Consider the following 25,854-nt stretch of genomic DNA (forward strand, 5'->3'; position numbering starts at 1 on the left):
AGGAAGCTTAGAATTTTGAGACGAGGCCATGAGGGCTAGTTCCAGGAGATCTCACTTCCATAAAAAGAGCTGGAACGCCTGAGCCAAAATTCTCAATATCCAGGATGTAGAAGATTTCACTATTATTAACATTTACACTTTCTAGAGCATACACGACGCTGTACACTGTAATATACAATAAATGGGCCATGCTCAGATTTCGCGGAGAGAAAGTCACACTGTAATATACAATAAATGGGCCATGCTCAGATTTCGCAGAGAGAAAGTCTATCCAAACTCTTTTCCTGACCCATAAAATGATCTGCCAACAGAAGAGGAAGATGAGGGTCCACCCATTGAAGTAGAACCACAACTTTACCTGCCAACTGAGTACATCACCTACTGCCCAAGCTGTAGAGAAATACCCCATCATAATACTGACTGAAAAGACCTTCAGCGTCATTCTGGAAGAATGGTCTGAAGCTCCAGAAATGGTAGCCCGACCATGTCCAGAGTAGAAGAATGAACAAGTACTGAGTCGCCTCTTAAGACCAGACTCCTGGAGCTGAGGATGGAAGGCACCGAGCCTCCCAACCAGACAGCCCGGGATGTTTGGTGACCATGAGCTAGTCCAGCAAAGACCGAAGCATGCCTTTGAAAAGAGAAATCTTGCTGAGCCACCAAATCATACAGAGCGATGCATGAGGAGCCTACCAAATAATTGGAGCCCTGAGATACCGGGAACCACCGGAACAAAAGCGACTGCTGTAGCTTCATAATGGGAAAGCAAGCCGAAGTTCCCAGTAGAGTCAGCAACATGGATCCTAGAACATAAGAACATAAGAAGTTGCCTCCACTGAGTCAGACCAGAGGTCCATCTCGCCCAGCGGTCCGCTCCCGCGGTGGCCTACCAGGTCCATGACCTGTGAAGTGGTTTTTGTCCACTTTTATAACCTACCTCTAGTTCTATCTGTACCCCTCAATCCCCCTATCCTCTAGGAACCTATCCAAACCTTCCTTGAACCCCTGTAAAGTGCTCTGGCCTATCAACTCCTCCGGAAGCGTGTTCCATGTGTCCACCACCCTTTGGGTAAAAAAGAACTTCCTAGCATTTGTTCTAAACCTGTCCCCTTTCAATTTCTCCGAGTGACCCCTAGTGGTTGTGGGTCCCCACAGTTTGAAGAATCTGTCCTTATTCATTTTCTCTATGCCCTTTAGGATTTTGAAGGTTTCTATCATGTCCCCTCTAAGTCTCCTCTTTTCCAGGGAGAACAGCCCCAGCATTTTTAACCTGTCAGTGTATGCAAAATTTTCCATACCTCTTATCAGTTTAGTCGCTCTTCTCTGGACTCCCTCGAGTACCGCCATGTCCTTTTTGAGGTACAGCGACCAGTACTGGACACAGTACTCCAGGTGCGGGTGCACCATTGCGCGATACAGTGGCATGATGACTTCCTTCGTCCTGGTTGTGATACTATTTTTGATGATGCCCAGCATTCTGTTTGCTTTCTTTGAGGCTGTCGCACACTGCGCCGATGGTTTCAATGTTGTGTCCACCATCACCCCCAGGTCTCTTTCAAGGTTGCTCACCCCTAGCAATATTCCCCCCATTTTGTAGCTGAACATCGGGTTCTTTTTCCCTACATGCATGACCTTGCATTTCTCTACGTTAAAACTCATTTGCCACTTTTTTGTCCATTCTTCCAGTCTCGTTAGGTCTCTTTGCAGTTCTTCACAGTCTTCCGTGCTTCTAACCCTGCTGCAGAGTTTGGTGTCATCAGCAAATTTGATAACCTCACATTTCGTCCCCGTCTCCAGGTCGTCAATAAATATATTGAACAGGAGAGGTCCCAGCACCGACCCCTGTGGAACTCCGCTCGTGACCCATTGCCAGTCTGAGTATTGGCCCTTTACTCCAACCCTCCAACCTCCAACCTGTACAGAATCCCATACTCTTGGTCATGGTGACCGAAGAAGAATGCAAACCTGAGACTGTGACTCATTGCCCTAGTCTCTGGGAAGAAACACATTTCTCTCCTATATGAATAAAAACATCTCCCCGATATACCTATAAATAGTACAGGAGAAAAGAGCGCTGTGCAAATTTGAAGATTTACGTCCAAAGAACAGAGGAAAAGAAACACCCTTTTCGTGTCAGTCAAATGGCCTGACTGTCCAAATCAAGCAGTCAGTCAAGAAGAAATAAGGTGAATCGCCTGGTAGCGCCAAAACGGTACCACTGCCCACATTTTCTAAAATGTTTGTGAAGCCTTGGGTAGGCGAAATGGCATGTGCCAAAACCAAAAGCGCTGCTCCAAGAGAGGCAAGCAAACTTAGTGCCGATTCAGAGTCCATAGTGAAAATGTAAATATTCTCCCAGTTTTTCTGCAGAAATGTGTAACCCTGAGAAACTAATTCAGCAGAATGGGATCCAGCCTGCCCAATGCCCCCGTCTTGGGCACCATGCAGTAAATGGAACAACGTCCCTTAGTTCCCAAAGAACTACAAGAACTGCCCTGAGGACTAGTAACACTGAAAAGGGAAACACAAAACATAGAGACTCCAAGAACGAACTGGAAACCTGAGGAGAATGCAAAGTTGCAAGCATCCTGAAAAATGTTCACAGCCCCCTGACCTGACATTATAGCATCTTCTCCCTCATGAGAAAGCCTGAAGAGTCATTGGAAGAAATCAAGATCCCCTCAGAATGAAGTGCAGAAGGTCAGGGAACGGCAGGAATAGAACTGTAGGATCTATAAGAAGAAAGAAATTCTCCTAGGAAAAATCAAGTTTCGCAATGTAAAGAGGAGTATACTGGAACCATGAAAACAGTACGAACTCCAAGCAACATGAGCGAAATACGTATGTCCGTTAAAGTGAATACATACTAGATGCAATCAAGATGCTGCATCTATCGCCCCGTGGAAAACAACAGCATCCTAACAGGTATCAGACAAAGCTCACATCGCTAATGAGAGCTTCAGGGATGAGGCTAACAGCCACATAGTGCGTGCACATAGGTAACTGGCTCCTGGTTAGAAGGAGCTGCACAGCCCTTCCATCTGGTCGGGGGGTCCGTCTAGCATGTGCCATGAGAAGATGGCGACAGGAGAAACCAGCGTGATAAGAATGGAAATCTGAAGTCCAGGCCCTCTCAGAAATAGAGAAAGAGAGTCCTGGCCGCAGGAAGATGCGAAGTATCATTATGCCCACAGAGACAGCCCAAACTTGGAAACTGTTAGTACTACCTTTAGGCATATATATCCTATGCCACTACTAGACATATGCAGCGCAGCACAGAGGCCCAAATAAGAAGGACAGCTACCAACAGACAAAGGCTCAATCTGCAGGGACCCTAAGAGAGACAATGAGATACCCGTGTGAAATACAGGGCACTATCTTACTGCTGATCTCACTGTGCCGTGAGGTGCCGTATGTCGACCCAGTCCGGAGACAAACCGAGACTGGGTGACCTAGCACAGGTCAGAGTCTCTCTGGTAATCTCCTTGAGTGCTAACCCCAGAGTCCGATTAAATTAGCAGCTTCCTTCAAGGGAATACAGCAGGAACACAGCCATAGACATATAAATCTGCCTAAGCTTGTCCCAAAGCTGGTGAAACACGAACAACTTGTATGAACTGGAAAGGAAAGAAGCCGCGGCATACCCTGACCAAAGTCAGCTGTAAATAAACTACTGGAATGCTGCAGCTCTATTGCCATCGCCGGAGACCCAAGCGCACGCCTGATTCTCGCTGACACGTGGCTGCTGCATCCACACTCCTAGAAACATAGTCGGATTCAAGCCCCGCAAAATTTACCCTGCCGCAGCCTGCATAGAAAGAAAATCAGACTTGGGGAATAACCAGAAGAATAGTGCGGTGCTGCCCACAGCGCCAGAAAAAACATGTCCCATCTCATGCGCACTGCTATAAACTGGCACCTGCACAATCAGCTGCACATGGCGTGAAAAAACACAAACGAAAGAGAGCCTCAGAATAAACAGGACTACTACTGCTGCACTGAAACCCAACAAGGAGAACAAGTGCGAGCATGAAATCGCACCGCTACTGCCGTGCTGTAACCAACAAGGAAAACAAGCGCGTGCATGCAAAGAGCGGGAAAGTCCCAGCTCCCTCAATGGATTTCTAGTCATAAAACTTAGCCTCAATAAAATATTCCTTACATGTACGATGACCGAACCCACAGTACTAAGATTCCCAAACAGAACCTGAAGTTCAAACAACAGTAAAAACCAGACATACTCACAAGCTTGTTGTTAGGGCCGGTTAAAGCCAGTTAGAGCTGGATGAGCAGCACTAACAGAGCAGAATGTAGCAACTGTGGTCTCTCTTATTTTTTTTTTTAAACAGAGAAGGGAAAGAAGAAAAAAATTGAGACCCAGTCAGACCCTCTAGCAATGGAGGGAAGGTGAGGCAGGGACCTGGGGGGGGGGGGCCCAGGTGTAACCCCTAAAGCCAGCACCGTTCAGCCGGACACCCCTGTCTCACTGAAGAGAAAATCTCAACAGGAGAAATAGCATTGCCAGCTCACTGAAGAGAAACCTCAACAGGAGAAACAGAATGGCAGTCTCACTGAAGAGAAACCTCAACAGGAGAAAATAATTTTCCAGTCACAGCCAGAATTCAGGAGCTAGTTGAATAGCAACCATTTCCTGCTGGGAGATAGAGAATACTGGAGATACAGGAGGAGTGCCAGCCAATAGGACCACCAGTTAATCAGTTTCTCTATCTCCGCCTGCTGGTAGATGTGTGCTATCCCCATTGGTCTCTGGATTCATCTGCTGCTGTTGCTAGGGAAATAAACTTTTGGGCATATTTCTCAACACAGTCATTTTCAAGAGTGATGAGGGCTATGACAGTCTCTTGCTTTCTATGAGGATATTAACAAGAGTATGGGTCAAGGTATGCATTTATGAAACACTACTTAAAGCACTTAGATTAACCAAATAAACACAGTTTTCTGCGGACAGCAGAACAGATCAAGCTAATAATAGTGTAAAGTACATTTCAATTCTCCAAATGCTCCAAATTGAAATGTGAATGAAGTTGAAAAAGCTCCAGGCAGTGGACCACACCTGAAGTAGTGATTAGCGAAACATGGCACATGTTGGCATTTGGTCATGTAGTTTTAAGGTAAGGTGTGTGTTAAAGTTTTAATGAAAAAAAAAAAACCTAAACCAATCCCTTAGTATTTTATACACATGGATGAAGGGAAAGGTGAGTCATGGAGAAGTCTCCCATGTGAAGTCACTGCTGAGGTCTGTTTATAAAACATATCATAAGCAATGTTGTTGAGACTGTGATGTTATTTGTACATCAATACAGTGCCAGGTGTATCATATTGTATTATTATTTTGGAGATCTTACCCCTCCCCTATTTAAGTATTTAAACTATTTAAAGTGAGTTATGCAAGTATGTGCAAATATACACACGTACTGTCCATGTAGTGATGTAGCGAGGGAGGTTGGGGTGGTGGGGTTCGGCATCACCACGCTGTGCGCCTCTCTTCCCTGCTGCACTGTATGGAACCCATCCTGCCCCTTGCGTATCTCTGAAATGTTCACTGGCGCAAGCATCTTCTTTCACCTGCTGCTCGCACCAGCCTCGGCTCCCTTCTAAAGTCACGTCCTGGTCCAGCCAAGGCTGGCGTGAGCAGCAGGTGGAGGATACTGCTTGCACCAGTGAACATTTCAAGAAGTACCTAGGGGGGGCAAAGAGGAGAAGCGCCAGAGCCAGCGGCCCCGCGAAGACAGTGCCTGGGGCTGTCTAATTCCCCCTACTATGCCACTGGATACATGGCATTATTCTACACATTTTCATGTAAAATTTGACTGGGTGACCAGAGAATTGAATAAAGGGACAGTGCTATAAGATGTGGTGCATTTAGATTTTAGCAAAGCCTTTGACAGTGTTCCATAAAGGCGTCTAATAAACAAACTGAGTGACCTCAGTATGGGTCCCAAAGTGATGGACTGGGTCAGGAACTGGTTGCAAGGAAAGTGATAGAGGGTAATGCAGATCGCTCTGAAGAAAGGGATGCTACTAGTAGTTTGCCTCAAGGTTCAGTTCTTGGGCCTGTTCTTTTTAACAATTGTGTAAACGATATTGCTGAAGGGCTGTCAGGATGATACCAAAATCTGCAATACAGTAGACACCCCTGATGTTGTCAACAACATGAGGAAGGACCTAGCAAAGCTTGAAGAATGGTCTGAAATTCAGCAGCTAGGATTTAATATTGAGAAATGCAAGTTCATGCATTTTGGCAGCAAAAACCCAAGGGAATGCTACAGTTTATGGGGTAAAGAACTTTTGTGCATGAAAGAGGAGTGGGACTTGGGTATGTGATGATTTTGAGATGGCCACACAGGTTGAAAAGATGACAGTGAAAGCTAGAAGGATGCTTGGGTACATAGGGAGAGGTATGGCCAAGTAGGAAAAAGGAGGTATTGATGCCCCTGTATAATTACTCTGATGAGACCTCATTTAGAATATTTTGACCAATTCTGGAGGGCACACCTTCAAAAAGATATAAACAGAATGAAGGTCAGTCCAGAGGAAGGCTATTAAAATGATCAGTGGTCTTTGTTATAAGACATATGGGGACAGACTTAAAGATTTCAATAAGTATACTTAGGTGCAGGGGTATAGCCATGGATGGGCCTGGTCAACCCAGTCTGGTTTCAGGCCTGGCCACCCAGTAGCCATAGGCCACCAGCCTTCCCTCTTACATATTTGTATTTTACATCAGAGGTGGGTTAGCCACCAACAGCATGTAGGAACTGCTGCTGATGACTTGAAGAAATGGTGAATGGGCTGGGGGGATGGGAAGGAAGGGAGAGAGAGAGACTTTGCTGCATGGCCAGGGGGTTTGGGAAGGGAGCCAGAGAAAGAATCTGCTGCACAGGTTGAGGGAGAAGGGAGAGAAAGAGAGAGGCTGCTGCACAGGCTGGGGAGTGGGAAGGGAGGGAAATAGAAATTTCCACATACTTTGGGCTCAGGCACATCCAAAATTGACTGTCTTGCTATGCCACTGCTTTAGAGGAAAGGCAGGGGGGGGAGATACAATAGAGATGCTTAAATAACTATGTGGCATAAATGCACATGAGGTGAGTTTCTTTAATGTCAAAGGAAGCTCCAGAATGAGAGGGCATAGGATGAATATAAGAGGTGATTGCTCAGTCTCAGGAGCAATCTAATTAAATCCTTTTTTTTATAGAAAGGGTTGTAAATGCATGGAATAATTTTCCAGTAGAGGTGGTGAAGACAAACACTGTGCCTGAATTCAAGAAAACATGGGGCAGGCATGTGGGATCTCTTAGGGAGAGGAGGAGATAGTGGATGGTCAGAATCGATAGGCCTTTTGGCCTTTATCTGCCATCATGTTTCTATGTATCTGTGCTACAGAATTGACTCCATAGTGTTACCTGCATAAATTTCTGACCTTAGCCAATCTTCCATTTATGCAAATAGTAGAAATTCTTGTACACACTCAACTACAAGACTTCCCACATGGAAGCAATGGTGTTGTGAGCCTTAGAGACCCAGGTAGAGGCTTATTCTGCTAAGAATAGTATCACAAAATCAGAAGGGAATAAAGATGAGAGAGGGCTAGAGAGAAGGGTCATTGGCACGAGACCGCTTTGATCCGGGCAGGCAGTGTTGCCTGCTTTGTGGATAATCCTATGATATTAAGAACGGAAACCAACCATACCCTATTCCGAAAGAAACTGAAAACTTCACTCTTCGACAACTAATTCTTCTAGAATCATCATAAGCATCTGACCTTTACTTAATTCACCTAAGTTTTAAGTTTCCTGTTCCCCTTCCACCCTAACCCTCTTCCTTTCATTTCCTCAAGTTGCCTAGAGCCTGGTTAGGTGTGTGCGACACACAAATATTAGATTAGATTCGTAAAGGAAAATTGGATTAAGAAGTGGTCAGTCCACAGTAGCAGAGAATTTAAAAGAGGAGAGGGAGATTAGATGAGGTTTGCAGAGAGATCACCAAGTCACGAGTATGGCCAGCCTGATGGGTTAGAAATAAAATCCATTGCCATAATGAAAACTCAGAAAGGAAAGACAGGAAATTAATTGCCTGGGGGTCTGCAGGAACATTTACAAGGGGATGCTGAAAAGTTCTCGGTCCAACCAAGAGGAGAATGATGTGGATATGGTTCATTCACTGATCTGAAACAATATCAAAAACACAAAATTGGCAGCTAGAGTGGCAAAATAACGCTCAGAATTTAGGAAGTTGGTTGTTTGCTTTGAAAACTTTTCAGCAACATGAAGGTTAAAGATACCTAAGATCAAAAGATTAGGCAAGTGAGTGGAAAGGTCAACAAGAGCTTAGTAACAGGATTCCCATTGACTTGCAGAAAGAGAAATGAGCAATAGAAAAGAGAGAAACAGATGTTTGGCATTGATTTTAATTGTGATACCTATGTGACTTTCTCTGGAAAAACATGACTATAGATCAAAATCTTGAGAGTGTCTGATTTTCATGCCATAGGTCCAAATCAAATTAAATTAATGAGATAAATGCTTAGTTTGTTTTTTAATCTGTGGTATGTATATTTTGGGGAAAATGCAGGAGGGAGGGCATATAATAGAGAAAGGACATATAATAGAGATATTTTAATACCTACATGGCATAAATGCACACGAGTCGAATCTCTTTCATTTGAAAGGAAGCTCAGAAATGAGAGGGCATAGGATGAAGTTGAGGTAAAAGACCCAGGAGTACACTTCCCTCTCCGTATTCGTGAATAACTTTTGGTTCGGCTCTGACCCACCCCCATCTCCCTCCCGGCATCCCAGACCTTAACTGGTGGTTTAGTGGAAGGGGGGGTGGCACTTGTTTAGGCTTTATCTAGGCCACCTTATTCCCCTAGATCAGTGGTCTTCACTTGTTTCTAAGTGGAGGCCATTTTATATCCCACCGAGCTGAAGGAGAGCTGCCAAATATTTTCCCATGTGAGGCCACGAGACTTCTGACCAATATGTGCCAATGACATCCACTCCATCAGCCTAGCTTCAAAACCTTTCATTGGGCATATCATCAGGGTGGTTCAGGGGTGGCTTTAGGTCTGGCCAAATGGAGTCTTAGGCCACTCCCAGTGCATCCCAAAATGCACTGGGAAGGAGGCCTAAGACTCTGGTTGGCCCAGGTACCTAAAGCCCCTCCAACTTGAGGAGTCTTAAGTGCCTGGGCCTATCAGGGCCTTAAGCTCCTCCCTGGTGCATCCCAGGATGCACCAGGAAGGGGAAGGTCCGTCATTCTGAAGAGGCGGGTCTACCAGCCAGAGGGAGTAGGCATTACTCTGGCTGGCCTTCCTAATAAAGCTACTGGGGGGTTCCAGGTGGGCTTTGGGGATGGAGGTTCATGGGAGGTGCCTGCAGGAAGTAGTGGCCATCCCTGCTGCCAGGGATGTTGGGGGGGGGGGGGGGTGCCAGTGGAGGGAATGGGCATCCCTCCTGCCGGGGTCTGCGATTCTGTATAGGATGCCCGTGTACGATTCTCAAAATCCACTTAGGCAGCTGCAGAAATGTCCTATACAGAATTAGGCCCTAAATGCATTAGTACATGCTACCAGCTAAAGACGCCCATTATATTCCTATGGGCGTCTTTTGTAGTTAGCATGTGCTAATGCATTTGTCCACACTAGCACAATTGTGTGGGTTAATGCACTTAGCACTTTTGATTAATTCCCCCTAAATGTGGCAAGAGTGCATGCAACTACTTTTTAGTACATTTACATGTGCAAAGGGGACCCTAGTTATAGAATTGCCCTTTCAGTCTTTACTCACTATATCCTAGTTTTCCAATTAAAGAAGTGCCCAAGTATTACAACAATATAATATCATAAGTATATCAGTGTAACATTTATATAGATCAACATAAATAAAAACCCAATTCAAACTCTATAAATAACACTAACAACTCAAGCACAGCTTGTATTACTCAAGATCTTTCTCAAAATAACTTTTCATGGTTAAGGAAGTACTGTATATATAGTGACTCGTGGCTCGTGGCTAGCGCTGTTTATGGGACGATATTGAAATGGATGTCAGAAGCATGATTGTGCAGTATTTTTGTAGCGCCAGTTTTTCGTATGATTCTGGGTAATTCTAGTTAGACAAACATCTGTGTTAGTTAAGGACCGCGCCCAAATAGAAGTGTACGAAAAATAGGTGAATAAAACATTTAAATATAATGTAGCTAAGGCCAGAAGAAAAAACACACTAAAGATTAATATAAGGAAAAGAATGGTGTTTTCTTGCGTACTTTGCTGTTGAGCTAAATCATGGTGGAAATCATGATTACATGGAGTCCAGTTTAGGTTCCTTTGTATGTACTATGACTGTCCTGTCTTAGGCCAGCATCTTGTGCCAGTGAATAGTTTCTGTTCTTTGTTCAGCTTCCCGCCTTTAGCCTCGTGGTTCTAATTGTTAACAGATGTGCTTAGACCAGTTAGGAAAAGCATATTAGACTCCATATTCCAAACTGAGATATAAAATGTATGAAGTATGAATGGCCAAGATATGAATGAAATTATGAATGTTTGGGGCCCATGAATGTGATATGTGGTGATATAAATGGTTTATAAGAAGAAACACTAAGGAAAAATCCTGAGCACAACATCTGGAAGTGATTAGAGTCAGTCTCAAGAATAGGAAGAAGGGGGGCATTGGAAGCCCACGCTTCAGGAAGAGGAGAGGGGGATTTAACCCCCCCTTTTTCTCCAGAGTAAGATTTCTGTGTAAGGCCATGCAATTTGAATCTGTCAGCTTAGGAGTTTTTTTTTCCTTTAAGACTCAGAACTTGTCAGCATGGAAGGGCTGAGAATTTATCAGCACCATGTTAATAATTATAGATTCTCTTGAATGTTATAATGTTAATTCAGAAATCAAAAGTAATTTTCTGAAAACTTTGTATAACTTTTAAACATGGAGGAATGTTTCTTTGTCTAAACTTTGAGACCACCCATAGAAATGTTATTGGTCGTCAGACTTGATGATGTCACTAAACCAAAAGTTATATATGGACATGTAACTGCTAAAAAACTTTGGAATTGTTAGGAGAAAGGCCAGCGTTTGGCTTCTATAATAATTCTCTGATGCAAAAGATACTCAATTGATTTGCTAATAAAATTAATTGTGTACTCTTATGATCTAATATTTATATTTAATAAAAAATAAGATTTTTGGATTTTATGAAAATATTTTGCATCATTATTTTTTTTCCATTTTCATTTTACAACCCTAGAAAGCTATAAGTACGCATGTGTGCAATCAATAGACAGAAGGAAACAGAAGGCAAATAAAATATGTGAACATTAAAAAGTATGTTACTTACATTGCATTGTTTGAAATTGCTCTTGAGATCCTGAGGATCTGAAACCAAAAGAGGGCTATTCAGTTTAAATCCCAGATTTAGACATCATGAAAGAGAAACAATAGTTTGTCATGAATATCTACTACACTGAGCCAGTTGTTCACCTGTAATTGGTGTTCTCTAAAAACAGTTCAATCAATCAGAAAAATGGATATGTTGCCAGGAGAAATGAAATTTACAGAATTTTCTCAAAGAATAAGTCTTTATTGTACATACAGTATATGGAACTTCTTACCTTAGTGTTGTATGGTATCACATTACTAGTAACACTAACAATAATTAGTTACTTTTTCAGAGTAATCAAATTAGCATTTAACAACTAATAGTAACTATAGTTAATTACTTTCTCGGTGGTAATGGTAATGCCAGGAGGATTACAATGGATGTTACACACTCTCCATTGCTTCCCTTTTTCCAACAATCCGTCTGCCTCACTGTGGCCAAAACAGCAGCACTCCTCCACGCCCCAAACTCAGACATTAAATTGAAAAATAAGCTGTACCTGATACACCTCCTTAGCTTCTGAGTCCTCTCACCCCTCAGACCAGAGAGCAGTGTGCTGCATTTGGGCTGTCTCCAGCCAACCCGCACCATAAGCCTTCCTTCTGCCAGATCTGGCTTGCTGAAAACAGGAAGTTGCATCAGAGGGGCGGGATCTCTCAGAAGAAAGGACCCATGGGGTTGGCCAGAGACAGCCTGAGTGCAGCATGCCGCTGCCTGATCTGAGTGGTGAAAAGACCCAGAAGTCAAGGAGATGCATCAAGTATAGCTTAATTTTTGGTTTAATGCCAGATTGGATGTCTCTGCCTCCTTGTGCTCTAGAAAGTACTAATAAGCTTTCTGTTTTCTGCGGGGATTATATTTCCATTCTCAGGTAGTGTTTGGCTTAAAACTTACAATTTAGCTAATAACAGCATAACAATAAAGGAGCCAATGGGTTACTCTCATGCTCAGAAGAAAGCCAGTCTTTTTTTTTTTTTAGTGCATCCTTTTCCTGTATTAGAAGCCTAAAATATTTATGAGTAAATCTAAACCTCAAAAAACTGCTTTTGAAATCAGGTATTTAAAGTCATTAAGGCTGTATGTCACTGTTGCCCAATTTTTTTGCCAACTCTAGAACAGCGATTGATGTTCCAACAAGTTTGCACGGAGGTTTGCCTTAATCCATCCAATCAGTTGCTGTGAGAGTGATTGGCATATGCACAGAGCGGTTAAGGGAAGCCCAAACAGTTGAGTGGCAGGAAAAGCCCCAAAGCAGCCTCCTGCCACTCAGCTGTTGAGGCTTTTTTCTTTTTTAAAAGGCACGCACAATATCTGTCCCATTAAAAAATAAAATAGTCCCCCTTGTTGATGGTCTCCCCCCCACCAACCCCCAACCCCAGTATCAAAAAAACAGCTGGAGGGATGCCCACACTCTCCTGCTGCTGCGATCCTCCCCTGCACTGACACCCTCTCCCCCCCCCAATGCCACCCCAAACGACCCCTCCCCAGCCCCACTCCACTTCCTAAAAAAAAAATATCCTACCACTGGATGCCCATTCCCTCCTGCCACCCCCCAAACCTCCCCCGTGCCTCAAAAATAGACGACAGCAGGAGGGATGCCCAGTTCCTCCTGCTCGCAGGCCTGTCACTCCAAAATGGAGGGCCTTCTCCTTCCCGGTGCTTCCTTAGATACATGGGGAGGGGCCTAAGGCCTAAGGCGTTTAAGGCCTCTTCCAGGTGAGGGTTCTTAGGCGTATGAGCCAATCAGGGCCTTAGGCTCCTTCCTCTGTATCCCAGGATACAGAGGGATGCACCCAAGGCCCCTCCCTTTACATCTTAGAATGCACCGGGAAGAGGAAGGCCTGCTATTTTGGAGTGGCAGCCTTGAAAATCAGGAGGGACTGGGCATTCCTCCTGCTGTCATCTATTACAGGGGAAGTTCACGGGTATGGGAGTGGGTCGAGGGGGGAGCATCCAGTGACAGGAGGGAGTGGGCATCTCTCCTGATGATTTTTTTTTTTAGGACAGGGAGCAGAGAAGGGGAGGGGTCAGTTGGGGGGAATAGCGGGGGGGGGGCGCGGCAGGAGGGCGGACATCCCTCCAGTGATTGTTTTTTTTTAGGACGGGGAGCAGAGAAGGGGAGGTGTCAGTTAGGGGCATAGCAGGGGGTCTTGGCTCTTGGCAACAGGAAGGAGTGGGCATCCTTCCTGCCGATTTTTGTGGAAGGGGTAGAGAAGGCTCAGTTGAGGGATCCTTGCCAGATGGAGGTGTCAGTGCGGGGTCCTTCATCGGGGGGGGGGATAGGGAAGGTCGTCAGAATGGCCTTTTTTGGGGCCTCTGCCAGAGCCTGATTCTTCATCAGGTACAGGCTCTATATTGTGAATGTCACTGTCGCTTGAACCCTGGCCTCCTTGTCCGGCTGGAGAATCCACAAACATATCTGGGGGAGGTGATAGAACTCGATCTTGTGACCCTACCGAATAAGATCTAGAATCCAGTAGTCCAAGGAAACTTGCTCCCATGTCCTATAGAACGCCAACAGTCACCCCCCAATGTGCAGGGGTGCAGCTGCTGCCTTGGCATCATTGTGACTTCTTGGAGACAGGACTGACATAAGACCCCATGAGTTGCTGGTGTCTGGAGCGACCAAATCTGTCTGGAACCCCAATATGATCTCTAAGAGGCAGCACAGGTGTAGTATTTGCGGGAACGTTGTGAAGAATGAAAATTGCCTCTGCCTCCCCAAGAAGGTCGCCAAGGTCTGCTGCATTGCAGCGATTTAGGATGGCGATCCCCCACACTGTACATGAGGTTATCCAAGCCATTACCAAATAGCATCTGTCCTTTAAAAGGCAGTATGCTTACTCATAAGGTGTGCTTGATGGCTGCATCGCCCACCCATTGCCTGAGGCACTTTGCAAGCAGAAATGGCATACACTGATGCCTTGCTCATGACTCTGATGATGTCATAAAGAGCATTCACCACAATTTCCCCCCTCCAGCAACAGCTGGGGCATAAGTCCTCCTCTGCCACAGGACTGCGTCATAATCTGTTGTGGCAGGCACGTGCCACAAACAAGGCTGCTGCTGCAGCTTTGGTGCCTTCAGCTGGTGCTTCAAAATCCTAAGAACAACGTCCACCTTGAGGTCCTGTGCATCCTTTAATACCATGCCTCCCTTACTAGGGAGGGAGATACGCTTTGTGACTTGAGCCACCATAGAATCCACCTTTGGCTGACTAAATAGTTGCTGAAATTCTGGAGCTATAGGGTGAAATTTAGCCATAGTCTTGGCAACTCCCATTGTTCAGTGACTAGCAAGGTGATGTCCAGGTGCAGGAAAAAAGGCAGTTTGAGAATTTGTACCTTATGGTTCCAGTTCCCTGAGTGCACCCATAACACGATGCAAAGTAGCCGACTTAAAAAAGCTGCCGTACTGAGGGATCATCCCCCTGGTCAAGCAGGACTATTGCCTCCAGACATCCAGTCCATGAAAGAGAACCCTAGTCCTCCAGGCAAGAAACTGCGCTCTGGGACAATAAAGGCATGAAGTCCAATCTCCAATCCTCCCAGTTCTAGTCTGCCTGGTCACTCTGGCTGAGCATCGGATTCCTTAGCAGCGGGGAGGTCTCCTGGGGCGGAATCTCTCCCCAGTCCAAAGTTGGTGAGCTGTAGGCGATTGCTTCCTGGAACAACTTGTCAAGGAAAATACGAGAGGAAATGCAATTGTGGACTTAATTCTAAATGGACTACGAGGACCGGCACAAGGTAGAGAAGTAGAAGGGACGCTGAGAAACAGCGATCACAATAACCTGGACATAGGAACAAAAAATCAATCCAGAACGACTGCCATGGCACTGAACTTCCAAAAAGGGAACTATGAAGGGATAAGAGTCATGGCGAGGAAATACGAAACAGCAAGCATGGCCCCTTTTTAAGGACGCAGTCACCGAGGCGCAAAATCTATATATACTGTGTATCAACAAGGGTTCCAAGAGGAAAAAGAACAAGGAACCGGCGTAGTTCACTGTAGCAGTGAAGAAAGCGATCAAAGACAAGTAGACTTCATTTAAGGAATGGAAAAGGACGAAAACTGGAAAAAGCACAAACAACAAAGCAAATGCCATAAAGCGGTAAGAGGGGCCAAAAGAGACTATGAGGAAAAAATTGCCAAGAAGGCAAAAATTTTAAGCTGTTCTTTTGATATATTAAGGGGAAACGACCCGCAAAGGAAGCAGTGGGATCGTTAGATGACCATGGAATAAAGGGAGTACTAAAGGAGGACAAAGCAATCGCCGACAACTAAACACATTTTTTGCATCTGTATTTACCAAAGAGGATACATCCAATATACTAGAAGCCAACAGGCTATACACAGGACATGAAGATGGGAAACTGACAGGGTCAACAGTCAGTCTAGAAGAGGTATGCAAGCAGATTGATAGGCTTAAAAATGATAAATCCCTGGGACCGGACAGCATCCACCCGAGGCTAATCAAGGAACTTAAAGGGGTTATATCTGAACTTCTTCAACTAATAGCCAATCTGTCGATCAAATCAAGAAGGATTCCGGAAGACTGGAAAGTGGCGAATGTTATGCCAATCTTCAAGAAAGGTTAGAGGGGAGATCCAGAAACTACAGACCGGTGAGTCTGACTTTGGTACCGGGAAAGATGGTAGAAGCGCTGATAAAGGACCGCGGCATTGATCACCTTGACAGACACAATCTGATGAGGACCTGCCAGCACAGCTTCAGCAAAGGAAGATCTTACTTACTGCACTTCTTCGAGGGAGTAAACAGGCAGATACACAGTGTCAATCGGGTCATCTTTGTCTATCTAAATTTTCAGAAGGCATTAGACAAGGTCCTGCATGAACGTCTATGTTGAAAAATTGCGAGCCATGGAATCGAGGGTGATATACTCATGTGGATTAAAAACTGGTTGGCAGATAGGAAACAGAGAGTGGGGGTGAATGGACAATACTCGGACTGGAAAAGCGTCATGTGTGGAGTGCCACAGGGTTTGGTGATCGGGCCTGTGCTCTTCAACATATTTATAAACGACATGGAAATTGGTACGACGAGTGAGGTAATTAAAATTGCGAACGATACAAAGTTAATCAGAGTAGTGAGGACACAGAAGGATTGCGAAGACCTACAATGAGACATAAATGCACTCGAGGAATGGGCCGCAAAATGGCAAATGAGGTTCAACATGGATGAGTGCAAGGTGATGCATGTCGGTAACAAAAATCATATGCACGCATACAGGATGACCAGTGCGAAAAGGGCAAACAGAATGCTAGGAATGATTAAGAAGGGGATCACAAACAGATCAGAGAAGGTTATCATGCCGCTGTACCGAGCCATGGTGTGCCCCCACCTGGAATACTGCATCCAACACTGGTTGCCGTACATGAAAAAGGACATAGTACTAGAGAATGACACGGGGGGAAAAATTTATCACCGTTGGCACCCTGTCCCTGTGAGGCTGTCCTCATCCCTGCACTGTCCCTGTGAGCTCAGTCCCCATCCCTGCCCCATCCCCGCGAGCTCAGTCCCACTCCCCGCCCTGCAAACTGTCAGATCCCACCCGCACAGGCTTTGAATAGTTATGATTTTATACTGAACTTATTTTATTTTATTTTTTTTGTAATTGTTTATTTATAACTTTGTAATTGTTTATTTATAACTGAACTTATTTTATTAAAGTATAAAAAGAGACTATTCTGTACAATTATCATTTTATAAACACAAATAATACAGAGCAAAGATCAACAAAACCCCTGTCTCCCCTCCCTTTCCCAAATATCCCCTCCACTATTGTGAAAACTGAACAAATTAAATTACTACAGAATGCTACATAGAAAAATCAAGCTAACAGAATACTTCAATCACATATGGCAGGAATAGTGTTAGGGGAGAGCAACTAGGGCAAATGCCCCCTGGTCAGAGAAAGAGCCCTAAGCCAGCTGAAAGCTAAAGAAGCACAGCCTGGGCTTTGCGGATCCCAGTTATATCTAATACCAGCTCTAGCATGATACATATTTCAAATCTGAAATATTCTAATCACAAAATATAAAATAATTTTTTTTTTCTACCTTTTGTTGTCTGGCAATTTTATTCTTCAAATCACATTGGTCTCAGGCTTTGGTTTTGGGTTCCTTCTGTCTTCATCATGGCATGGCTGGCTCCTGAAGGTAAAATAGGCTCAAGAGGAGCTGGGGAGGAGATGCCGAGTCTGACCTGGGTGCAATTTTTTTACCACAGGAGCAAGACTTCCACAGGGCGGTGAAAGGTCTTGTTCCTATTCCCGTGGGGTGGTGAAAAGTCTTGTCCCCATTCCTGTAGTAAACCAATTGCAAATGTCCCAATCACTGTGGATTTACTGCGGTGACCACAGTTTACCGCATCAAACGGTCCCTGTGTCATTCTCTACATCAGGGGTGTCCAACCTTTTGGCTTCCCTGGGCCACATTGTCCGAAAAAAATGTTTCTGGGGCTGCACAAATACGCAAATGCTGCAGCAAGACAGAGGAGGGAGCCAGCAAGACGGTAAACACCCAGGGGCAGCAGAGGAAAATACTGCATCGCCCTCGACCGGGGCCACACAAAATACTTCACTGGGCCGCATGTGGCCCTCGGGCCTCAGGTTGGACCCCCCTGCTCTACATAGTACTACTCGAAAGGGTCCAGAGAAGAGCGACAAAAATGGTTAGGGGACTGGAAGAGTTGTCGTACAATGAGAGGCTAGAGAAACTGGGCTTCTTCTCCCTTAAGAAGAGAACACTGAGAGGGGACATGATCAAAACATTCAAGATATTGAAGGGAATTGACTTAGTAGAGAAAGAAATTGTTCACCTTCTCCAAAGTGGAGAGAACGAGAGGACACTCTAAAGTTAAAAGGGGATAGATTCCATACAAACGTAAGGAAGTTCTTCTTCACCCAGAGAGTGGTAGAAATCTGGAATGCTCTTCCAGAGGCTGTTATAGGGGAAAGCACCCTTCAGGGATTCAAGAAAAGGTTGGATAAGTTCCTGCTGAACCGGAATATACGCAGGTAAGGCTAGACTATGCGGACTGCTGGGCACGATGGACCACTGGTCTGACCCAGCAGCAGCAATTCTTATGTTCTTATGGACCCGTCAGCAGGACCAGTTTTAGTCATAAAGGGGCCCAGGGCAGAAATTAATGAGAGGGCCCCCTCTTCTATCTATCAGTCTACCATCTTTAAATGACTTCTTCACACACAAAACACAGACAGACCTTCACCAAATACAGAACAATGGATCACAAATTAGAAACAGAAATATAAATACCAAAACTGAACTTCATTTTGTACTGAACACAGTCAGTAGCATAACTATGAAAAGGGGCTGGGCCTCCCACTTTGAGCTTAGACCTCCTCAAAATGAACATCTCCCTTGATGTAGCTGGTGGAGATCCCCAAGCCTCATCAGCTGATGACCACATCCTTCCCCTCCTCAGATCCAGTGACCAGAACTTTCAAAGTTCTGTAGCTGGCTGCAGTATTATAGGGACATTCCCTCCGCTCGCACCCCCCCCCCCCCCCGGCTTGGCTCTCATGTATGCATGAAAAAATTGGCAGCTTGAGGATACTGCCACTAGCTGCAAAGTTTGGAGACTTCTGGTTGCCAGATTGGAGGAAGAGCTCTTCAGTTGCCAGGGCTTGGGAATCTCCACCAGCTCAAGTATTTATATTTTGCATTCAAACGGGAAGAAAATTTGGTGCCCATCCACCCATTTTGGGCTCCAGCCCCTCCCCATTGACTACAATAAAAAATATTTGTGATGCACATATTCCAAAGATGACATATTCCAGTTAATACATTCAAAATAAAACACTTTTTCCTACCTTGGTGTCTGGACATTTTGTTTTTCCATCATCTTGCTCCCAGTTTCTCTCTGCTTTTTGTCTATCTTTTACTAATTCTCTTTCCAGTGTCTGTTAATTTTTTTCTCCTTTCTTGCTCCATTTCCCTCACTATGCCTGCCTCCATCATATTGATTTTTTCCCTTTTCCATGGGTTCAATTCTCTTCCTCATTCCCCATGGTCCAACATTTTGCTCCCTCTATTTTCTATTGTTGTGTTCTTTCCTTAATGCTGAACAATTGGTTGGAGGGAAAGAGAGATGTTGCATCTCTCGCTTCCTTTCATCCCCAGACCTAACATTTCTCTTTCTCTCTCCCTTCTTTCCATCCCCAGGTCCACTATCTCTCCCTTCCTCTTCTCAACTAGCCTCCCCATATCTTTCCCTCCCTCCCCAAGTTCACAATCTCTCCCTTTCTCTTCAAGAATCTTTCCCCTTCTTTCACTCCACTCCACCCCACATCCAACTTCTCCGTTTCTCTTTTCTCCTTTCAGATCACTGCCCACCCCCCTCCCTCCCCTCTGTTTCTAGTCCCATAAGCTCTTCCCCTTTACCTACTCCCACACTCACTCTGGCACTTCTTTTAACTCCCTCCCCCAGTACCCTTTTCATCTTTAAAAAAATTAGCACTAGTAACCTGTATGTTTTCCTCCTTCTATCCACACCGGTCTGAGGTTGATCTTACTTTCCATCGCTGAAAAATCTATTTTTGCTGCAGTGGACTTTCAGCCACAGCAGCCAATATGAAGCGCTGCGTACAGCTCCCCTCCAAGCTTTCCTTCTGCCGTGTCCATCCCCAATGACGCAACTTCCGGTTTCCGCCTGGAAGAACCAGGGCAAAGGAAAGCAGGGAAGGGAGCCATAGACAGCTGTTCAGATTGGCTGCCGTGGCTGGAGATCTCCTGCAGCAAAAATGAATTTGTCAGCAACGGAAAGTAAGGACAGCATCAGACCGGTGCGGATAGAAGGGAGAAGACATGCCGGTTCACAGGGGGGCCCTCCAAAGCCACAAGGCCCAGGGCAGCTGCCCTGTTTGCTCCCCCCTAACTTCAGCCCTGCCTGTCAGGCTTTCCACAGGATATTAATGAAATCTGGGGTAAAACCCTGAACAGGAGACTCCATGGACCCCTGCAGGACTTCAGACTGGCTTCTCTTGGGCTCTGCTGCTTCCACACACTTGCGTTTCGTTGACTCGTTCTTCGGGATCTCCGGGAGGGATTTCTTCACCACCCCCTGTGGTTCCCCAACCCTAGAGCAGTGGTTCCCAACCCTGTCCTGGAGGACCACCAGGCCAATCGGGTTTTCAGGCTAGCTCTAATGAATATGCATGAGAGAGATTTGCATATAATGGAAGTGCCAGGCATGCAAAATGCATATTCATTAGGGCTATCCTGAAAACCCAATTGGCCCGGTGGTCCTCCAGGACAGGGTTGGGAACCACTGCCCTAGCGGACTCAGAGGAGGCTAAACCCAAGGCTCCCACTGGCGTGATATGGGGGTATAACAGCTCGAGCCCATCTCAATTGATTCTAAGCCAAAACGAGGGGTTGTGCGGCAGATGGAAGCTTTAGAAAAAAAGAGTTATTAAAATCTAAGATAGCCACTGACAGTGGATTTACACCAAAAACAGCCCATGGTGGCTCCCCTCAAGTTTAAAAAAAACTCTGGAAAAGGGTTTTGGAGATGAGGGATCCTAATTCTGGCCTCAGTAATCCTCAAAAATCTAACTTTTTTGACCCTCCCCCCCCAAAAAAAAAATTTTCCCCATAGGGAATAATGGTCTGTACTCATTGTGTTGTGCTGGTGCCTGCCTTGTCAGCTTTCCTGCAGCCTGACTGAGGGGAGAAGATTTTCTGCCTCAAATCCTTTCCAAGTTGCTCCAAAACTGGAGATCTTCAGGCTGCCAGTCAGACCAGACCCAACTTAGTCAGACCAGATCCAACTTCAACCCCCACAGATCCTTGTGCTGTGACGGGAGGAGGGAAAAACGCAGACAGCTTCCTGAAACCCAAAGGGACTCACACAGAAGCCCCACAGCCTGTGCTCAAGTCTTTGATAAATCAGAAGATGAGCTAGATCCCAATGGAATAGTCCCAGAGCTTCCAAAATGCAGGTACACCTGGGTGCTGCTCCACCAGCAGCAGACCGCCCATTTGAAATCTGCTTCCTCTCCCAGGCAGAGTTGCCCCAAATTGAGGACCTATAGGCATTGAAGCCTCACAAAATGGATTAAAGAAATATCTGAAATAAAAAAAAAATCCCAAATAAAGACAATCAGAACACACCTTCTCAGTTTGCTTACAGAAGGAAAAACTGAAAAGGGCACTATACTCCACTGGTGAAGGAGGAGGAACTAAAAGATGTGATTGACAACCTTCTGCAACAGTTCACGGTGTTCAGTACAGTCCTGTGTTTATGTAACAGAATTAAAATTTATAAACAAATAAAAACACACTATACTTACGTTCAATGAGGAAAAGAAAGCAAATGATCCCCATCACAGCTATGATAATACCAGGGACAATGAACGACAGACCCCAACAGGATGATACCCAATAACCAGCAATTAGTGACCCTAAAATATTCCCCACAGAAGTATGAGAGTTCCAGATGCCCATAATCAATCCTCGCCTGAAAATAAACAATAGGAATAAAGTTAGTTGTTATAAAAGTGTAAGCAACAGTAGCCAATGAGAATGGACTGGAGATCTGGGGCATGGAGAGTTCTCATGCATGTATGAACAGGAGAATTGTACAGCTCTCCCTCCGGATTCATGGTTTCTATATTTGCAAATTCGATTATTCGCAATTTTTTTTCATCTAATTTTTCTTCTATTTTTAAGCTGTCCGAACCTCCCCAGACCTTACCTTGTGGGCAAGCAGTGATGCAGGGTAAGAGCAATCTTCCTATGCTCCTGCCCCTTGCAGCGCTGTCATCAAAATGGTTGCCATGAGTTCCTGTTGTAGTCTCAATACTACAAAAGGAACACATGGCAGCCATTTTCATGACGGCTTTTCACCGGGCAGGAGCACAGGAAGATCGCTCCTGCCCCGCGTCACCACTAGACCACCAGGTAGGGTCTGGGGATGCAGGCCCAAAAACTTATTTGCGTTTTTTGCTTTTCATGGGCCGGCTCTGCACCCAACCCCCATGAATACAGAGGGAGAGCTGTACTTTTGTTTAGTTTTTTTAAATCCCTTTATTTACACATGCATGCAGGGCCAATCATTTTTTAAACTCCCCCCAATATAAAAAATTTTTTTTTGCAATTTTATTTTTTTATTTTTATAGCCCATTTCCCAAGAGAGCTCAAAACGGGTTATAGTATAACATTCACAGTGTTACAATATAATATTATGTAGGGTTACAACCTCTCTAACCCCATACCGGTGCTGTGGTATAGAAAAAATAAACTTTTCCTCTATGTTAGGTCTTAGCTCACGCTCGCTTTCTAACACCAGCTCTGGCAGGATACACATTTCAAATCCGACATATTGTAATCACTAAATAGAAAATAAAATTAGGTTTTCTACCTTTTGCTGTCTGGTCATTTTATTATTCAAATCATGTTGGTCCCAGGCTCTGGTTTCTGTTTGTCTTCTGTTAACTTGCTAACCAGGGTCTCATGCCCATTTGACGTTTTCTTCTTTCTCCATGCTCACCATCCATCTTCCATCTCTGTACCTTCCCTTCCATTGCCATATCCAACATTTCTGTCTCTTTCCCACTGTCTGCCATCTCTCTTTATTTCTCTCTCTCTTTTCCTGCCTTGTGCCCTGGGTCAAACTTCTCTATTCCACTCCATGCAGCATCTCTCCCATCTCCATTGTCATGTGCAACATTTCTTTCTCTTTCCCCATGCACCATCTCCCCCTGCCCTCCACCCTATGTCCAACATTTCTCCTTCTCTCTTCTCCATGCATATCTCCCTCCCCTCCATCATATGCAGGATTTCTTCTTTTCACTCCTTTCTACCTCTTTGTTGCACTCTCTTCCTCTCCTCCATCCCATGTCCAACAATTCTTCCTCTCTCCTCTTTCCCCCCTGTACAGAAATTTTCCATCCCATTCCCCTGTGCAGCACCTCCAGACCAAACTGACACCCCCACTGTGAGATTTGACATTCCTTTGGGCCTCCAGTAGCAGCAGCAGTGGTGGTGACCAACCATTAGAAACAGTGCCAAACTCCACTAGGGCTCCACTAGGGCTTTTCTCTGCCGCATCATCAGTGATATCATCAGCGATGCAGCAGAGGGAAGGCCCCAGCAGCCGGGCCACAAGAAGCCTGTTCAGAGTTCTGCCTTCAAGGGCTGGCTACTGCCACCACTGCTGCTGCTTTAGAAGACAAGCCCAGAGGTATGCGAGTTCTCTCTTTGTCGGCAGCCTTAACTCACTGCTCTGCCGGCGTCGGGCCTTCCTCTCTGCCGATCCCACCTACTTCCAGTAGAGAGGAAGGACTGATGCCGGCAGAGTAGCGAAGTTCCCAGACCATGACCTCCTCATGGTCTGCACCCAGGGTGGATCGCCTTCCCCCCCAAACACCCCGGTATGCCACTGCATACATGACAACAGAGAATACACAATTCACTAACATGATACAACATACATCATTTATCAAAATAAAGCAAACATCAAGGGGTCAATATTCAAAGCAATTTAACCGGGCAGGAGAGGACAACAAATGCACTTAACTAGTTAGTGCAGCTGAATATCAGCATTAACTGAAACAGCCAGAGCAGTGTCAGCAATTTTGTGAGTAGTCCAGGGGTACTGTTGGCATTTCTGTAGTTATGTGCCAATATTCAGCTGGACAAACTGAACCACATAAAAGATAGTCCTATCTTTGTCTAGTTTCACTTAAGTGGAATATTGCACTTAACTGAATAAGTGATTCCAGCCGCTATAGAAATGATAAGCAGTAGTAATGATGTTGGTGCCTGGACAAGACCCAGTCTTGAATATCCAGGCATAATACCAGCAGTGGCCAAAAGTATGCTGATCGCCACTGGCTAAATATTTACCCCCAAATCTTTAACTAAAAAAAAAAAAACCCCACCAGTCACATTTTCAATAACATAGGTCACAATAAAGCATTCCCTTCTATCCTGGTTCTTAACCAGGAGAAAGGACAACATAAAGAAAATACTTTCAAGGCATGTATGTATCTCTTCCCACCCACACCCCATGTCCCCCTCTCAACAATTACTATATTCATATTCACACTCAACCCAACATTTTCAGTCACTTCATGAAATTTTTTGTGCTCAAGTATTAGATGTTACTGTGATATTACGATTACATTTGATTAGAGATGAGTATCTTTTCTTCCTGAAGAAGCATTAGCACAACTCGGATTGAGGATTGAGTAGAGGAAGGAAAATAGGTTTCTTGAAGTTAAATTTTGGAAGAATTTTATGATGTGACTTCTGGTTTGGTATTAATTTGGACACATTTGTGTCATAGAACACAGAACATAGCACTTTGAAATGACCATTCAATGAAGATATATAATTGATGGAATACAGCATTTGCACCACATTATAGGTGGATTATAATATCCTATGTGAAAGTGGCATGAAAGGACAGTGGTATCATCAGAATTCAGATAAGTAGATTTTTTATTCATGCACTTTATTTACTATAAAATATTATAATGGGAAAACTGTGATGGTTCCCCAAACTAATGGTCAAAAGTACTGTGACTGTAGTTGTAGTTGGCGCACACATATATTTTACAAATAGTAATTTTGATTTATATAAAAAAATGGAATGAGATACCAAATTAATTTTTGTTTCTTATTGGGGCACTGGTTTTAGTATTAATTACACTCGTAATTTATGCATTAGCAAATCCTCGTGCCTAAAAGTTAGGTGCAGATCCCGGCGCTGGGCACTCATTCTATAAATGACACCCAACCTGGAGCCAGAACAGCGCTTAGGCCCAGATTCTCTAAATGGCACCGCTGTCGGCGGCCGCCAATCATATGTCTATCACGTGATGGCACTGTTTAGAGAATTGCGCCTCCAGCAAAGATAGGCACCGGAAATGTAGGCCAAGGTTTACAAGGCCTACATTTCTGATGCCTACCTTTGATGGGAATCACACCTCCGTAGACGCTTTATGGCGCCTAACACCACTTCCAGTATTAGCCACACCTACAGTGGCATTAGGCACTGTAAGGCACCTATGGAGGTGTGATTCTGGCACCGGTTTTGTAGGCACTGGTAGGCGCCTTGAAAATCAGTTTAACACATCATTTAAATGGTGTTTTCATTTAGCTTGAGAACCTACAAAGCTGACACCATTTAGAGAATCTGGGCCTTAGCGCTCATTTATTGGGTGCTGATTTTTCAGCACCATATATAGAATTTTGTCCTATCTAAATATAGGTATTTGTCAACTTACGACCGCAATTGGTTCCAACTGACAGGTCGTAAGTTGATCGGGACGTAAGTCGGCCTATGTTAGATTATGTTTAACAGATTCGAACCGACAGCTCACGCGCCCTTTAAATACTGAATGTTGTGATCACAACAAGCTACTTTGCGCCCCTTCTAAATTTCAGAAAAAGTTCTCCGACC

General features: G+C 44.7%; 1 protein-coding gene across 4 annotated transcripts in view; it reads right to left on the reverse strand.

Annotated features, from left to right (window-relative positions):
• The window catches only part of SLC37A1 (solute carrier family 37 member 1), a 368,358-nt gene that overhangs the window by 256,434 nt on the left and 86,070 nt on the right, over positions 1-25,854 (reverse strand). For all 4 annotated transcript variants that reach the window (XR_004539090.1, XR_004539091.1, XR_004539089.1 and 1 more), the window contains 2 exons: positions 21,737-21,903; positions 11,359-11,396 (listed from right to left, as the gene is read on the reverse strand). Coding sequence is in view for 1 of the 4 variants with exons in the window: in XM_033940456.1 (XP_033796347.1) it covers positions 11,359-11,396; positions 21,737-21,903 (205 nt within the window). In the remaining 3 variants the exon portion in view is untranslated. The remainder of the gene's footprint in view (positions 1-11,358; positions 11,397-21,736; positions 21,904-25,854) is intronic.

The sequence above is a fragment of the Geotrypetes seraphini genome, chromosome 4, assembly GCF_902459505.1.
Source record: "Geotrypetes seraphini chromosome 4, aGeoSer1.1, whole genome shotgun sequence".
Classification (NCBI taxonomy): Eukaryota; Metazoa; Chordata; class Amphibia; order Gymnophiona; family Dermophiidae; genus Geotrypetes; species Geotrypetes seraphini.